At 56.1% G+C, this 17,159-nt stretch overlaps 2 protein-coding genes across 7 annotated transcripts in view; one reads left to right on the plus strand and one right to left on the minus strand.

The window, feature by feature from the left end:
- Window positions 1–1,629: 1,629 nt before the first annotated feature.
- ANKRD63 (ankyrin repeat domain 63) lies at window positions 1,630–6,761 on the plus strand. Its single transcript, XM_066277116.1, has one exon. The coding sequence runs from the start codon at window positions 2,597–2,599 to the stop codon at window positions 3,743–3,745; it is 1,149 nt and encodes a 382-aa protein (XP_066133213.1). The 5' UTR covers window positions 1,630–2,596; the 3' UTR covers window positions 3,746–6,761.
- A 941-nt stretch (window positions 6,762–7,702) lies between these two features.
- PAK6 (p21 (RAC1) activated kinase 6) overlaps window positions 7,703–17,159 on the minus strand; it is a 41,224-nt gene continuing 31,767 nt past the window's right edge. For all 6 annotated transcript variants that reach the window (XM_066277121.1, XM_066277119.1, XM_066277123.1 and 3 more), the window contains 6 exons: window positions 12,839–13,336; window positions 12,586–12,719; window positions 12,129–12,255; window positions 11,896–12,021; window positions 11,319–11,453; window positions 7,703–9,282 (listed from right to left, as the gene is read on the minus strand). In XM_066277121.1, coding sequence (XP_066133218.1) covers window positions 9,115–9,282; window positions 11,319–11,453; window positions 11,896–12,021; window positions 12,129–12,255; window positions 12,586–12,719; window positions 12,839–13,336 — 1,188 coding nt within the window. In that variant the 3' untranslated portion in view covers window positions 7,703–9,114. The remainder of the gene's footprint in view (window positions 9,283–11,318; window positions 11,454–11,895; window positions 12,022–12,128; window positions 12,256–12,585; window positions 12,720–12,838; window positions 13,337–17,159) is intronic.

Here is a 17,159-nt window from a genome sequence, read left to right on the forward strand (position 1 = left end):
CTCTCTCTCTGTCTTTGTCTCTTTCCCTCTTCTCTCTAAAATGAATAAATAAAATCTTAAAATATGTAAAAAAAAAAAAAAAAGAAAAAAGAGGGGTTTCACAGTGTGTGCAGGTCTATATCATATGCTCCTCAGGACAGAGTGGGAGCACCCCCTCAGGTGTGGGAGCACTTGCTCCACGGCTGGAGCCCATGCCAGGTGGGCCTTCCTGGGGCCTGGGACCTGGAGAAAGGCAAACAGTTCCGGGTGCGGGGTCATCTTCCCACTCTGGCACTCACCCAGGGTCCTTTCCCTGCCTGTTCCTTTCCCCAGACAGCTCCTGCTGCAAAGCTTCCTGTCACTGTTCTGCCCAGGCTGAGGACATTTTTATTCTCCCCTTAATTTCCCGTCTTTCATAGGAAGGGACCCTTTAATTCAATCAATCAAATAATTTTATAGAGAGAGGAAGGGAGAGAGAGAGAGAGAAACATTGATCTGTTGTTCCACTTATTCATGCATTCATTGGTTGATTCTTGCATGTGCCCTGACTGGGGATCAATCCTGCAACTTTGGTGAATCTAGACAATGCTCTAACCGACTGAGCAACCTGGCCAAGTCTGGAAGGCCCTTTAAAGCAGCCCCAGCACTGTCCCTTCAAGGTATCTCCCCTGCCTTCATGCCTTGCCTCTGTAACCCAGCTGGACTGTCTTCCTTGTTTCTTAGCAGCCCGATCCTGTCCCACCTGAGAAGCTCTGTCCTTAGAAGACCTCAGCCCACATCTCCAGCTTTTGCCCTAAGGTCTGTCTCAGTTTGTATTCAGCCCTCAGGTGATAACCTCCGCTTTCTAAGTCCTGGTCCTGTCTTCCCACTTGGGAGGAGAGGTCTTGTCCATTCGGAAGTGAACTTCTGCTTCATATTTCCCATAGCTGGAAACACACAATACCTGGCTCACGAAAGTCTCAGTAAATTCCGTAGTTGATACCTGATTCACTTTTTACTTTACAAATATCCATTCCAATCCTACACACCCTCTCATATCCCTTCTGCTGAGACGTCCTGACCCCCTCACCTGAGGCCTGTGCACCCCTACCTCCCAAGGCCGAGCACCCGGCCAGAGGGAGACTGGATGCGTTGATTTTTCTGAACCCTACTGACTGGGGCTCTCTTCACCCTCTCGGAAGGGGTCAGCTAGTGGTGAAGGTCAGACCTTTTGCTCTGGGGGCAGTTTTGTGCTCAAGAGGGAGATGGGGACTGGAGGGAGTCTTGCATGTGTCCTTCGATCTATGCTCTTTTCGGGATGGTGGTGGGGCCTGAAGCAGCGAGGAGATGGCACCGAGGAGTTGTTACTGTGGCTGCAGCACTCCCGGATCTTAAGGCGTCGGCGCACCTCAGCCGCTGGGAGCTGGCAGGCAGGCGTGTTGTAGGGGTTGGAGACGTCTGAGATTGGAGAGCACACTCTCCCCCCACCCCCACTTCGAGTGAGCTTGTGCAGGAGGAACAATTGTGAGTGTGTGTTCGCTACACTTCGAGTGGCAGTTCCAGCCAGACTGAGCGCCCCCCACCCCATCCGCTGCGCAGTGCAGCTACTCCCTCCCCCAAATTATTCCCAGCCCCTTTTGCAACCACTTTAGCTCGCTTATGGTTCAGTTCTGCTCTCATGAGGTACCATTTCCTTCCACCTGGACCGCGGGGGGCAATGCCCATTCTTCCCCGACGGGCCGGAGGTCCTGGCAGTTTCTAAGGGGCTTAGAGCACCGACTGTGTTGGGGGTAAAGGGCGGGGAGAGAAGAATGTGACTTTTGGATTGGCCCGATCGGATGCCTGTGGCCCACAGCGAGCGGCCCCCGCCACCGCCCCGCGACAGTCGCTGTAGCCCCCGGGGAGAGCAGAGGAGGAGCCGCTCCCCCACACGGAGGCCCACGAAGGTGTGGGGGTGAGGGGCGGTTTCCCCCGCCTGATCCTTTTTTACTTTGACCGCTCAGCTCACTTCCTGGGCAGTCATTACCATGGAGACCCCCGAGGCTTTAAAGTCGGGTATCCAGGTGGGCGGCGGCTCCCGCGCGGCTGAGCCCCCCAAGTAGGGAGCAAGCGCCCTGGCATGGCCCGGCCCCCGCGAGAAGGAGGGGCGGGGGAGAGGCGCTAGCAGCTTGAGGAGCGGCGCTCCCCGCTGGGGCTAGAGGCAGGAGCGCCGGGCGGGCGCCACCGTCTCAGCAGGGGAGCGGGGCCTGCCCCTGGTACGGGTGACTTGCGTGGCTTCAGGCCACGAGGGACTGAGGGTCGCCGAACACGGGGAAAGCAGCGGGAGAGTCAGGAAGGGGCCGAGCTTGGGCTCCAGCCGTCTCGTGGTGCGCCAGGCGCGGAGCGCGGAGGAGTGAGCAGCCTACACCTCCAGGCGGGCGGGAAGCCCAGGAAGAAGCAGTGAGACGCCGAGCGTGCGGCCCAGTTGCGGCAGAGCAGCGGGACCCGCGTGGCACAAGAGTGGAACCTTGGCCACAGCCACCCACGCGGGGAGGAAGCCAAGCCGGAGCATCCGTGGAGGGTAGAGCCCCGAGGGGTGCAGGAACCCGGGCGCCCCCGTGCGGAGCAGCCGGGCCGCCTGGGCGCGGCGGCCGGTGCCATGCTCAAGCCCAAGGACCTGTGCCCGAGAGCGGGTACGCGCACCTTCCTGGAGGCCATGCAGGCGGGCAAAGTGCACCTGGCCCGCTTCGTGCTGGATGCGCTGGACCGAAGTATCATCGACTGCCGCGCAGAGCAGGGCCGCACGCCGCTCATGGTGGCTGTGGGGCTGCCGGACCCCGCGCTGCGCGCGCGCTTCGTGCGACTCCTGCTGGAGCAGGGTGCGGCTGTGAACCTGCGGGACGAACGCGGCCGCACGGCGCTTAGCCTGGCATGCGAGCGTGGCCACCTGGACGCTGTGCAGCTGCTGGTGCAGTTCAGCGGCGACCCCGAAGCGGCCGACTCCGCGGGCAATAGCCCGGTGATGTGGGCCGCGGCGTGTGGCCATGGGGCGGTGCTCGAGTTCCTAGTGCGCTCTTTCCGCCGCCTCGGCCTGCGCCTCGACCGCACGAACCGTGCGGGTCTTACAGCGCTGCAGCTGGCCGCTTCCCGCGGCCACGGAACTTGTGTGCAGGCCCTGACCGGGCCCTGGGGCCGCGCAGCCGCCGCCGCCGCGGCCCGGGGATCCAACTCCGACAGCCCCCCTGGCCGTCCGGCGCCCGCGCCCAGCCCAGAGCGCAGACGACCCAGTCCCCGCCGCCTACCGCGACCTCTCTTGGCGCGCTTTGCGCGAGCGGCCGGTGGCCATGGTCACGGCGGCGAGGCTAGCTCAGGGGGCAAGAGCTCGGGCCGGCACCGGGCACAGGGGAGCGAGCGGCCCGAGCTGGGCCGGAGCATGAGTCTGGCTCTGGGTGCTGTGACCGAGGAGGAGACGGCTCGACTGCGGATGGGAGCCCTGATGGCCCGACCACACTCGCCCCAATCTTCGGGGACCGGGCGGTGGCGTTCACACGAAGTGCTGGAGGGAGCGCCCCCAACCTTACCGCAAGCCGCCATCGGCCTTAGCCCCCACCCCGAGGGCGGCCCCGGCTCCGGCCGCTTGGGTTTGCGCCGACGATCCACAGCTCCAGACATCCCTAGCCTGGTCGGCGAGACACCAGGGCCCGAGAGAGACCCGGAGTTAGAGGCCAACGCTGTGCCGCACTCGATGCCTGGGCCCCAGCCTTTGCAGTCGGGCTCGGAGGCCGTGATGTTGCACGCTCAGCGGTAAACAGCGTCCAGGACGAGCCCTGTTCCCTGCACCTGCCTGTCTCTGTTCCATAGGACTTCTCTTTCTCCAGGTCCTCACTTTCCTGGCAGTTCTCCTCCCATCTGTGATCCCAGAACCTGTCCCCCCTGCCAACATGAGTGGCCTTCTCTCTGAAAGGGACCCCTATTATTTCTTTTTTGTGCTTGTTGGTATTTTGGGTATTACCTTCCTTACAGCCTGCCTTTTTTGCCCTGGAAAGGAGTAGAAGTCTGGTTCTATGGGCTACAGCCTTCCAGGAAGATGGACATCCTTCCTTCTGCCCTAAGGCTCAGTCCTGAGTCTGGCTGGCTCCTGCCTAGTCTTTTCCCCATTGCCAGATGTCCCCATACCCAGGCAGTCAGGCGTGCAGAAGAATGCCCCCTCCCCCACACACACCCAGTGATGCTGACCGTAATGTCATATACACCCAAGTCTCCCTTCCCCGTAAGTGCTGGAGACTGGGAGCCCGGAGATGGGCCTCAGAGACTTTCTGGACAAGAGGGATTGATTAGGAAGTAATCTAGAGGTTAAGTTTTTCTGGGGAGAAATTCCTGCCACAAAATAATGAAAGCCTATTTTGGAAGTGGCAGGGCCCCCAGTGTTGAACGCTAGCCCTCCCTTGAACCAGCTTCTGGGTAATTCCAGTTCTCTCCACCTCTTCCCCAGGCCCACCCAGAATTCAACTTCGTTGACAATGTGGAGTCATTGCCCCAGCCAACACCTACTCAGCCCATTCCCTGGCTCAGCTGCATTTGAGTTCCTTCAGGGCCCAGCCTTATTTCCTCTCACTGTCAGAAACCTGAAATATAAAGGACTCAAGCACTTCTGTCGCCCCCACCGCCTCCCAGCTCCCCATCCCACACATGGGTGCTCCTGCAGGGTGGAACGGTTGCGAAGGCTTTGCTTAATTGTATTTCTTCCAATCCTCAAAGAGCTCGTGTTTTGAGTCTTTGTATATGAAGCAGAAAGCAGCAGGCCTGATCCGAGGCTTAAGAACCTGACAATGTCTCTAAATAGAAGCTCCGCGAGGGGGATAATTGACTGAAGTGTTTGCCACGTTAAACGGTGGCGCGCGGGTGTCGGAAGCCCACACTAGCCGCAGGTCCGGGTTTAAATTACATCAAACTCCAGCGAGAGCTGGGAGGGGCTGTTAAACGGCTCCTGCTTCTTGCTGGGCCGTTAATGGAGGGCACGGTGGATGATGGATGCTAGAGGTCGAGACCAAGGACCCCTGCCTCTGCCCAACCCGTGGGACGCAGGCCCGGCCCCGCTTTATTACTGGGAAGATTAGTGAGTCAGAGGTAACCGCAGAGAAGTGGTTAAAGGCCCTTTCACTGCTTGTTCCTCGTTCCCTCCCTTCCTGCCCCCTCCTTTGTGCCCGCCTAGCGATGGGGGCGGGGTGGGGGAGCTGGCGGGTCCGGCCTGGGACTCTGCAGAAGCGCCAGCACGTGCATCTGTATGCGCGGGCTGCCCTGTGGCGGCGCGTAGGGGCTCTTTTTGTGGACCCCGAAGGTTGAGCGTGCACCTTCTTATTCACCCGCGGAGGGGTCTATTCAAGACGTCGATCTGTTTGTCTTCGCGGAACGGAAGGTTTCTCACAGTAACTCTAAGGGAACTGCCTGGAGAGAGAATGACCTGTGCTGAGAAACGATGCCTGGGGGTGAGGGGTGTTTTGATGAGGAGTGGGCCTAGTGGAGGTAGACGTCAGACCTCGCTCGAGTCCTTCCACCTTCCAGGCAGGTGAGGCCGTTAGGACCCTTACACTGGACGTGATCTCTGGTGCCCCCTGGTGGCAACACTGCGTTCTCCTCGCTGCGCCCTGGCTTGGAGTTCGGACTTGTGGTTTATTTGGGATCACCGCTGTGTACTTCTCCATTTGCGTGCATTTATCCACGGAATCCTCAAACTTGTAGTATATTAAATCCTGATACTTGAAGTCATTTCACAGCAGTGAACTGAGGGACAATGAACAAAAAATTCACATGTGGAGTAACAGGAGCTCAGACCCTTCACTAAAGACCCAAAGATCTTCCAAGTTAACGCCCTGTGTCCTGAGAGGTCCTGCTGTCTTCTGAAAACCTGGAGCTCCCAACCCTCCGTTATGCTTTCTGAACCTTGGGACCTACCGAGTATGCAGTTTTCTTCTGATGAGCTTTGCTTTTGTTTCTAGTGTGTTTAGCCCTTCCCCCACTCCTTTCTCCTCAAACACCTGCCTCCCCTTAGTCCCACTGTCTGGGTAGTGGGTAAACAACACTCATGAACTCATGAAAAGTCAGAGGGAGAGGATCTGGGTGGGATGGGACAATTGAACACCCCAAGTGCAAACTCCTTTTCTTTCTGATCCTTGCTTGCTCACTTATTCCCTTTCCAACTGCATTTAATTTTCATGAAGTTTCTAATAATGTGAGAATACAAGTATTTTGTCTTCTTCAGAACACCATGAAGTCTGGGTTGCACATTGTGTTGAAGGTGCTGTATTTTTCAAGTGTCCCTGACATGGGGCTTTCTGGTTGAATGTCACCTTGGGCCCTCTTTATTGTGTAAACAACCATGAGGGCTCCTCTCCATGGAGTTGCCAAGGGGCTCTGTGGTTGAAAGTGATGTTTCTGAAAAACCACAGCCTATCGTTACTGTCTGAACTGAATTGTGTGTCTGATTGACTTGCGGTTCTTGCAGGTTTCTTTCCGGGCCCAGCTCTGTGCACAACTTAAACATTTCACCACATTTTGCTCTCCTGAGCTTCCTCTCATGGTCAGCTCCAAGGGTGTTGGGACTGGGGTCCTCTCTAGCTCTCTCCACTTTTAAGAGACTTTCTAAACATTTTGCTTTTCCAACTCTTGTTGCTTCTGTCGTTGTGAAGAGTTACCCATGCCACTGCAGTCCAGTACTCTAAGATCAAACTCAGCCCTGTTCTGTGGGAGGCTGAATGATGTATGCACACGCTTTTGGAATGACGCTGTGTGGTAGAAGGACTACTAGCACTGAAATCAATTGTTAATAAATCCAGTATTGTTCACTTGTGAGAACTGGCCTCTCTCTAACCACTCCTGACTGTGGGCTCCCTTTGGAGAGGCAATTGCCTCCATTCCTGCCGGTCCCACTGTAGCTGCCTCCAGAAAGTGAGACTCAGGTGCTGCTTCTGGCTGAACTGGTGGGACTGGGGCCCTTGGACCAGCGCGGCTAGCTATGTGTGAATGTTGTGGGTGCAGGGGACGGTCTGCATGGCGCCTTGCTCCTGGTTAAGATGTTTCAGTGAGCCCTGGGGTTAGATAGTAGGGTGAGCTCTCAGGAAGGAAGTACTGGAATCCGTGTCAGAACTAGAAGTTCCAAGATCATTTCATTCCCCTCTCCTACCCCCATGACTAGAACCTGGCTTTCTTTTTTTTTTTTTTTTTCTTGTGTGCTTTTATTGTCCCAGAATCCTAGAACCTGGCTTTCTTGATTTCCAGCCTCTGCTCTGCTCTTTCACAACTTCTCACTGTCACCCACAGTTCTGAGAGCCAAAATGGAGACAGCTTTCTCACTGGGAGCAGTCCAGGCCTCTTTTCCCTATGGACAGCTCAAGGACAGCCTTTGACTTTCCAGAGTGAGAAACGGATAGGAAAGGGAGAAGCTGCCACAGAAAGTGCTCATCAGCCCTGGTGGCTGCCCCCAGAGTCCCTGTAGTGCCAGCAACATGCATGGCTCCAACTTCCTTGGCTGAGCCCTTCTCCCCTGGGAAGGAGACTAGTTCTCAGTTCTCTCAGTCCCAAGGGTATTTCACTTCCTGTTTCCTTCACTCTCTGCCCTCATTCTGGGACTACCAGGGAGTTGGGTTTTCTGTGGGCTACAGTGGCCACTGGAAAGCTCGCACAGGGAAGAGGCGGGGCCACACTAGGCACCAACCACAGAGTCCCGCTCAAAGACAGCCTGGTCCACTCCCAGAGATAATAGGAAGTCCAGAGGTTTATTTAACACTCAGTTTAATTTAAAACAGGCACAGTGCAAACAATTCACAAAGGTTTCTAGGGAATATGCTTTTGTTTTTAAAACTCCAACCCTTAAAAAAAAGTCCTTGCATTTTTATTTTGCCCCCAAACAGGCTACTAGGGAGCAGAGGAATCTAAAAATATGATCTAGATAAGGGTCCAGACCCCTGGAGTTCTTCCCTGTCTCACAGCAGCCCTGAAGGTGGGGAGGGAAGGGGGACAAAGAGACAGGTGCCCGAGGAGGCAGTGAGAGGCAGGTGGTCTGCACAAATGAGGTGCCCGTCCTCATGAACCTGGGGGCTGGCTCACCTCCCCAGACCAGGATTTTGAAAAGAAAGGTTCCCTGATGTTGTGGTTATTGAGATGAAGCTCACAGGTAAAACAAAGTTTGTTTCCTCATCCTTGCATACTTGGGCTCTCAGATTCCATAGTACAAAAGCAACTCAGAAACCTGCCCAGCCCGCAGGATGCATTAGCTTCAATATAGACCTCGTCATCGGTCAGGTAGAGACATGGGACTTCAGAGGTGGGAAGCAGGCCGAGAAAGCAGGTCCCTTTAGAGCAGAGCTTGCTTAGTGGGAAACAGGATAAGGAAGTCTCATTGAAGGGGCCAGGCTGCTGGGGTGACCTTCCTCCACTTACACACATTTACACACACACACACACACACACACACACACACACACACACACACGAGACACCACCATTAGCACCAACCCCATTATTTCTCTTTCGCCCAGAAAGTGTCCCTCCCTCCCGTGGCCTACGAGTAGGCTGTTCACAGTTCAGATCAGGCTGTGCATGAGAGTGTTGTCAGCACAGCACAGGTGGGTTGGGAAGCAGGTGCAGGTGGGGCTATGTCTTCAGGAAGTTAGATACAAGGGAAGAAGATGGATCCAGGTGATAAAAACCTTCCCTGTGGTGCTCTCAAGACACCAGGGTTTGGAATTGGAGCTGAGAACAAGTATCCTGGTGAGGACAGGCACTCTGCCCCCTGGTGGCCTGGGATGCTAGTGTACAACTGCCATTTAAAAACCGCAGCAGCCCTCTCTGCTGTGTTGGCTGCAGTGGCCGGAAGTGCTGGTCTCCGTGTTTCTTAGAAATATCCCTGTGCAAATAACAAAGGGTCATCTGGAAATAAAAAGGTCTCCATCATCCCAAAGGCAACTGGGGGCTCTCTTGGGGGAAGTGGGAGAAAGAGATTGGAGATTGAGGGGCAGGTCCGGCCTGGCCCAGTGGGCTGAGGGGCAGAATGGGGTGGGGCTTCACATTCAATCTTTGGAGAGAATACTGAGAGAATGAGGCAAGCAGGCCCTGCCAGCAAGCTGGTTGCCCAGTGTCACCTGCCTTGGGCACAGGTGGCAGGTGCCATTGGAGGTGGGCTCAGCAAGCGGAGGTCTGCTTGCGGTAGAGCTGAATCAGGGGCACCAGGCACTCAGGGAGCCCCGTCTGCAACAGGAAGGGATGGTCCAGGAGCTCCTGGGCCGTAGCTCTCTCGTGGGGGTCCCGCACCAGCATCCGTTCCAGGAAGTCTCGCAGCACTGGGGAAACCTGTGGAGAAAGGGCAGCGAGACTACAATTTGCAGTCATTTTGGGGTGACCCATATGCCTGGCCCACCATCATTTGCAAGTCTTTAATGTTCTCTTTTCTTACTTCCTGCTTCCTCCCAGGCTCAGTACTTTGGGGATTATCAGGGAGGTAAAGAAAGTTGGCCCTGGCCAGATGGCTCAGTGGTAGAGTATTGGCCGGGCATGTGGAAGTTCCAGGTTTGATTCCTGGTCAGGACACACTGGAGAAACGACCATCTGCTTCTCTACCCCTCCCCCTCCCCTTCTCTATCTCTCTCTCTCTCTCTCTCTTCCTCTCTCTCTCTTCCCTTCCCTAAGCCATGGCTCTATTGGTTTGAGCAATTTGGCCCCTGGAGCAGAGGATGGCTCCAAGGCCTTGCCTCAGAAGCTGAAATAGCTCAGCTGCCATGCAACAGAGCAGCGGCCCCAGATGGGCAGAGCATCACCCCCTAGTTGGCCTGCCTGCTGGATCACGGTTGGGGCACATGCATGTGTGTCTGTCTCTCTGCCTCCCTACCTCTAACTTTAAAAAAAAAGAAAAAGAAAGCACCAGTTCAGGAAAAGTGGCCAGTCTGCCTCTAGGGAGTACTGCTGAGCAATGCAATTTAAGATGGTTGGAGCGCTGGGAGAGTTTGACTCTAAATACAGCCCATTCCACACCCTGCATCCCTGGGCTCTCTCAGCTTTCAGGCCCTACGTTTCTATGGAAAGGGGATGGGATTAGTATCAGTGATCCAGTCCTGGGTTTATCCCAGATCTTCGGCAAGTTGTAATTTTCTTTAGACCTCAGTTTTCTCATCTGAAAAATGGGCTAATGATAAAATTTATTTGCGGATACAAATACACCAAGGAGAAAAGAATATGAAGACGAAGAGATGAGGCCACAAGATGAGGCTGACAACCACCGAAGCTGAAAAAGGCAAGGAAGGGCGCCTTCAGAAGGGGCTCAACACCTGAATTAGACTTCTGGCTTCCAGACTTGGGAAAGAATAAATTCCTGTGGTTTGAAGCCATTAAGTTTGTGGTAATTTGTTACAGCAGCCACAAGAAACTAACACAAACAGACAAAAAAAAATTTTTTTAAAAATTTAAAATATGCTTGCTCTGTCTGCCACATAGGGCTTTAATAAAGATAAAACAGAGGTCGGGGATGAAAAAGTGTTCTTGAAAAATAGAAAAGAACATAGTGGGCCCTGAAAAGGAAGTTTTCTTTATCACTCTAAGCCTTAGAGTCTAAGTCAAAGACTTACCTTCGTTCATTTTGAGCCAGTACCTTGGGGTAAGGCTGAGTCTTGGGCTATTATAGAAAACTACCTCTTCTGGGAATTAGTGAATAGGAAGTCACTCCTATATGCTAATCTTAGCATCTGTAGTGGTCTCCAAGGACCAGCTGTCTCAGAGGTGTCTCCTGTCTGTCCTTCTATCCAGAACTATTTTGCCATTTAGGGACTGGACCTCAACCCTCTGGGACACTTCTCACTCTGGCCACCAGATGGCAGTGCCATTTTACAGCCCTGTACACCACCAGACCAGGGTGTGCACAAGTAAGGCCTGCTGGTTTGGGTGGATTTGGTAGAAGAAGGTTACACACAGGTTTTAAGGGGAAAACTGTGGCTCAGATGTGGTCAGGATGTGCAGTGATGGAGGACAAGCTGATTTACTGTGATGGGCCGGGGAGCACTGTAGCTCCCTGACAGATGGGGTTGAGGGGTTCCTGCTAGGTTAGCTTCTCTAGGTTCCTCTCTGGGATCTCAGGGATTCCTGGGCAGCTTTGCTTTTCCTTCTCTCGGGCTCCTGTCAGTCGCTTGCAGGTAGAAATTTGTGGGAGTGACCACGGGAGTTTGTATATAGCTGTGGCTCCACGCCTAGATGCGGGTTTTGTGTCCTGAAAGAGCAGCCTTTTCCAGGAGCCCAGACCCTTGGGCTTCTGTGAAGGGGAAAGGCTGAGCCTGGGAGCCCTCAGAAGCTCAGGAAGAATGGGGTCTGAGGGGCCACACTCTGGGTATGCACTGACTGACCTTGTGGGAATTTCTCAGCTTGGGCGGACAGCTGTCCCGGAGCCTCTTCATGGCTTGCACTGGGGAGTCGCTGAAGTAGGGTGGCTCCCCGTCCACCATCTCAATCACCATGATGCCCAGAGACCAGATATCCACCTGCAGCAGGAGAACGTCCCTGACTCCACTGGCCAGGCTGGCCCGTTGGCTGCAGGGGAGGGGAACGGCGGGCCCTGGCTCTCCTTAGCGAGTTAGGCCTCCTCCTGGCCACCTGCCCTTTGGGAAGTTACTTCCTGCACCAGTGACTTTGACTAGGGACACCGCTGTACATCACGTTCTGAGAAAGGCTATCACACATGGGGAAGCCTGGCCATGCCCACCTAGCCCTTGAGCTGGGGATGAACACTTTTGGGACCAGTTTGTGGCAGCAGAGTTACAGGTGAGAGTAGATTCATCCCGGAAGGGACAGAGGGCAGTGGGACAGGGTACTGACTAAGGGCACACCTAGACCCAAGGTTATTTCTGGTGGGAGGGGCTGAAAGTGGCAGAGCCGCGTGTCCCGGGCCTCTTCTGGGAGGACACAGATGGGGAGAACAGTTACCTCGGTGGCGTACAGAGACCTGGAGATCACTTCCGGAGCCATCCAGTAGGGAGTTCCCACCAGCGACTTCCTCTTAGGGACATCTTTGCTGATCTGAGCACAGAATCCGAAGTCTGACAGTTTCACCTGGGGTGGGGGGAAGGGGGAAGAAAGGAAGTGGTGAACTAGGGGGAGGAGCCATGCTGGGAGCAGGGAAGTGGGGTACATGTGTGCCGGGGTGGGGAGGGCCCTACCCTGCCATCAAGGGCCAGCAGGATGGAGTCACTCTTGATGTCCCGGTGTATGACACCCTGGGCATGCAGGTAAGCCAGGGCCTGCAGCACAGCCTCACACACAGTGGCGATCTGCTCCTCGTTCAGCCTGGGCAGGGAAGGCAGGACCAGCATAGGAAGAGAATGTTAGCTTTGGTTCCAGCAGGACAGATGGGCTGGAAGAGCACGTGACCCTGGTACCAGGCCCCTCAGTTCTTGGGCGATGTATGCGGAACCCAGTTAGGACAGAGCCTTGGTGGAAATGGACCTGGGCCTAGGTTGGACACCACCACCACCTTGTCCTCCCACTCTCCTGACAGGGTGGCACTCAGGACAACCTGACAGTTCCCCCAAGTCTGCCGGGCTTGAAGCTGCCTGACACCCCTGCCAGGACAAGGGTGTGCAGCCAGCACTGGGGCCCAGCCCTCCAGCTGCCCACCTGACTTGGGAGATGATGTCCGTGAGGGCTCCGCCCTGCAGGAACTCCATGAGCACCCACAGCTCCTCGCCCACCAGGTAGCTCTTGTACATCTCCACCACGTTGACATGCTGGTAGTCCCGCATGATCACCACCTGGAGGGAGGAGGAGATGCCTGAGCCCAGAACCCAGGGCCCTGCTCGCACCTGTCCAGCCTGCCTTGATGCTCACTGCCCATCCCCGATGGCCGCCCACATCCACCCCCTCCTCCCACCTCATTAAAGAGCAGCTCCCTGCGCTGCTGCTTCCTGAGGTCCATCATCTTGACGGCCACCTGGCGGCCCGAGTGCTTCTCTCGGGCCAGGCAGACAATGCCCGTGGAGCCCTCGCCAATCTTCACGTAGCTGTCCAGCAGCAGCCGGGGGTCACCCTGGTCCACCACCATCCTGAGTGCAGCCTTGAACTGCTCGTGTGTCACGATGCCTGTGTCCTCACCAGCCAGGGCACCCTTGGCTGCCGGGGGGTCCTGCGGCAGGTACAGGTTGCTGGTGCTGATCTGGGCGTGCCGGGTGCGAGGTGAGCCGGCAGGGGAAGACCGGCCTGGAGGGGGGCCGGCGGCCGGGGCTGTGCGGAGGGACTTCTGGGGGCTGTTGGTGTCTGAGGTCGTCAGAGGGCTGAAGGTCCCCATAGGCTGGTCTGAGGGCAAGGACTGGGCCTTGGCCACCAGGCTGGTGGGGGAGTCTTTCTGTGGCGGTCGGAATGAGGAGTTGGGCTGCAGGGCGAAAGAAAGAAACAGAAAGGGGTTTGTCAGTGGAAATGTTTGGAGCAAACTTCCCAGAGGCAGGGGGTCACTGCTCTGACTCTCAGACACAGGCAGGGTTTGGCAGGGCATCAGACCAAATTGGGGAGGTGACACAGCAAAGATTGTCAAGCAAAGCTGAAGCCAACCCATAGTCCTGCCCAGGAAACCAGCTCCCGCGGTTCCCAGGTGAGGACACCAAACAAGAGCTCTCTACACCCAATTAACCTGCTCCTGGGAAGACAGAGAAGGCCACGGGGAGGCAATCCTTCCTCTGCTGCAGGGCTATGTAGGGACGGACTCCGGGTCAGAGGCAGTGGCTCCCGTGGCTCCCACACCAAAGGGCCCACCCAGGCAGAAGAAGCCCCATTGCATTTTTCTCAGGACCACAGAGCCATGTTTCCATCTGGGGGTTTTCAGGTTTCCCTCTGAGCTGGGGATATGGTGCCAGAGAGATCTGAGATCAGGAGGGCAGATCCAGCCACACCCAACCCTTGGGGCCAGGGATCCTAGGAAGGTTTTCTTAGGACTCCCAGCATGAAGCTCCTGGTTGAGGACCCCCACAAGGAAGGGAAGAGAGGGCCTATCCTTGCAGGGAGGGAGGGAAGGAGGAGCTGAATGGCAGACTGGGTCCCCAGTGAGCCCTGCGCGGGCCGGCCCCTGGCAGACTGGGGCCCCAGTGAGCCTGTGGCACAGGCCGGCCCCTGGCAGACTGGGTCCCCAGTGAGCCCTGTGCAGGCCGGCCCCTGGCAGACCGTGTCCCCAGTGAGCCCTGTGCAGGCCGGCCCCTGGCAGACTGGGTCCCCAGTGAGCCCTGCGCAGGTCGGTCCCTGGCAGACTGGGGCCCCAGTGAGCCCTGCGCGGGCCGGCCCCTGGCAGACTGGGGCCCCAGTGAGCCCTGCGCGGGCCGGCCCCTGGCAGACTGGGGCCCCAGTGAGCCCTGCGCAGGGGCCCTGGGAAGCCTTCGAGGCTGCTTCTCTTTCCAGGCCCAAGCTCTCCTGCCAGCCCTGCCAGGAAACGAGCCCGTCCTTGGGGTTCTCCCCGAGCAGCTGCTGGTGTGCATCCTGACTGTGGATTACATGTTTCTAAAAGGGGCACGTGGAGAGCACTCTACATAACCTAACAGGGGACCTTCAGGGACTGCAGAGAGGCCTTCTCAGAACTTCTCAGGACCCATCACATAGTGGTTGCCTACGAACCCAGTGGCTCTTGGTCATGATTCCTAGAGCTGAATCAACTTTCGGGAAATCTTCTCAAGCAGCCAGTTTGGGCTGAACAGCTTGCCTGGGATCCCCAAGCCTGGGCCTCGGGCCCTCCGAGCTCAGTGAGAGCCTTTTCAGCCCCTTCAGCGCCCCATCCCAGGCTTCAGGGCTCCTGCCGCCCCCACGGTCCCTGGCCTCGTCTAGGGGTGAGCACATGTCCCTGCCTGCAGCGTTGAGAGCCCAGCACTGGTGTGGCCTGGGACACGAGACGTGGGGGTGGTGGGTCAGACTTGGTCTTCGCCTCAGCAGGCGTGGGTCCCCAGGGTCCCTTCACTGGCCCTGGCGCCTGCCTCACAAGGAAGGAGTTCCACTTAATGTACCCACAGGAAAGGACCAGATGAGACTTGCTAAACTACACCAAGGAAGGGAAAGAAGACAAAGATGAAGTTAATGAATTGTCACAGGCTCTGGATTAATTCTGGAGTGACTTGTGTGACCGAGACCTCCTCTTGAGCAGAAAGCCACTGGGAGAGTCATGCGTGGAGTTATAACGAGGCTGCAGTTTCCCTTCCGGGTCATCGTGACACCACTGGGCTCTCAAGCTGTGGGCCTGGGGTCCATACTGTACAGGACCCAAAGGCAGAGGCCATGTCATCATAATAAAAAAATAATGAAGCCATTTATTGAGAGTTTAACACTTTGACGAGGGCCTTAAATGCAATATCTTATTTAACTCTCATAACCTTGCTGGTGGTTTTATTATCCCATGGGTGCTTTTCTCACCACATTTGTAGGTTGAGAAAACAGGGTCAGACAGGTTAAGGAACTTGCTCAGAGCCACTAAAGTAGCAAGGGGCAAGGCCAGACTTCAGCCGTGGTCAGCCTGAACCCTGACCCCTCTGCGATAGTCCTCTGGTGTCATGTATCATTGGCTTATAATGGAGTACATGGTACACAGGAGGGGCTTAACCAATGTTTGCAGATTATTGAGGACTTCTGACTTGGCCTTTCTGCCTCTAAGTGGAACCACTTCTAAATTCTCCAAACTTACCTCTTTGGCCTTCCTGCCCCCAGCGGGCCCTGGTTCTCCTTAGTGAGTTAGGCCTCTCTTCCTGGCCACCTGCCCTTCAGAAGGTTACTTCCTGTATGAGTGACCTTGACTAGGGACACAGCTGTAAGTCACTTCCTGAGAAAGGCTATCTATCACACACGGGGACACCTGGCTATGCCCACCTTGCCCTTACCTCTGTGGCCTCCCTGCCTCCACTTGAGGTCTTCTTTTACTCTTAAGCAAAGTGAGTGATAACAGGCCAAGCTGCCTGGGCTAAGTCCAAGAGCCCTAGGGCCAAGGCCCTCCTGCAACCACTCCTGGCACACCATGGCCAGAGGCAGCCGGACCTCCCAGGCACCGTGCACTACTGCTGCTGTGGGAGCTGCTGTGAGAGGCAGAGCCTGTCAGAGCCACCGCTGCTACGTGCCGGGGTGCCGAGGCCTGGCTGCTGGCTTGGTCTGGGGGCTCCTCGGGCCACGAGGGAGGAGGAGCACTCTGGGTGCTTCCTATCTGTGTGGTAATTTACCTAAAGCAGTGATTCTCAACTGGGAATGACTTTGCCTTGCAAGGGACATTTGGCAATATCTGGGAGTATTTTTTTTTCTGTATTTTTCTGAAGCTGGAAACGGGAAGGCAGTCAGACAGACTCCCGCATGCCCCCGACCGGGATCCACCCAGCACGCCCACCAGGGGGCGATGCTCTGCCCATCTGGGGTGTTGCTCTGCCGCAATCAGAGCCATTCTAGCCCCTGAGGCAGAGGCCATAGAGCCATCCTCAGCACCTGGGCAAACTTTGCTCCAATGGAGCCTTGGCTGTGGGAAGGGAAGAGAGAGACAGAGGAAGGAGAAGGGGAGGGGTGGAGAAGCAGATGGGCATTTCTCCTGTGTGCCCTGGCCGGGAATCAAACCCGGGACTCCTGCACGCCAGGCCGATGCTCTACCACTGAGTCAACCAGCCAAGGTGGAAGTATTTTTGATTGCCCATTGGCATGCTGCTAGTGCCTAGTGGGTAGAGACTAGAGATGCTATTAAATGTCCTACAATGCAGAGGACAGCCCCCATGACAAAGGATTATCTGATCCAAATGTCAACAGTGCAGGTTGAGAAGCATTGGCTCAGAGGGGCTGAGGAAGTCTCAGCCCTGCCATTAGCCCTGGCTTAGAGTATTTATCTAGAAACACGTGCCCAGAGTGCTGAGAAGGAAAGGACTCTGCTGGGTTTGGAACTGTGGTATCTCCAAGCCCAAGACACCTGCCACCTCCCTCCACAGGTGCACAGCCAGCAGCAGTGGCCCATGGTGGGCATTCAGTAAAGTGCACAGGCATGGGCAGGCCGACAGAGGTGGGTGGACGGCTCTTTTCTTGCTGTAGGGTGCTGCCAGGAGACCAGAAACAAACATGTCCATGCCCAGCCCAGTGTCAACACCCCCTCTCTCCAAATACCCGAAGCCCTGCCCAAGGACTCTGAAGGGGCCAGGGAGCGATCAAGTGCCCATTCTCACCTCCCTACTAGTATGCGCTGTGCCACTCCTGCCGTGGTTTTC

Source organism: Saccopteryx bilineata, chromosome 4 (assembly GCF_036850765.1).
Source record: "Saccopteryx bilineata isolate mSacBil1 chromosome 4, mSacBil1_pri_phased_curated, whole genome shotgun sequence".
NCBI classification, from domain to species: Eukaryota; Metazoa; Chordata; class Mammalia; order Chiroptera; family Emballonuridae; genus Saccopteryx; species Saccopteryx bilineata.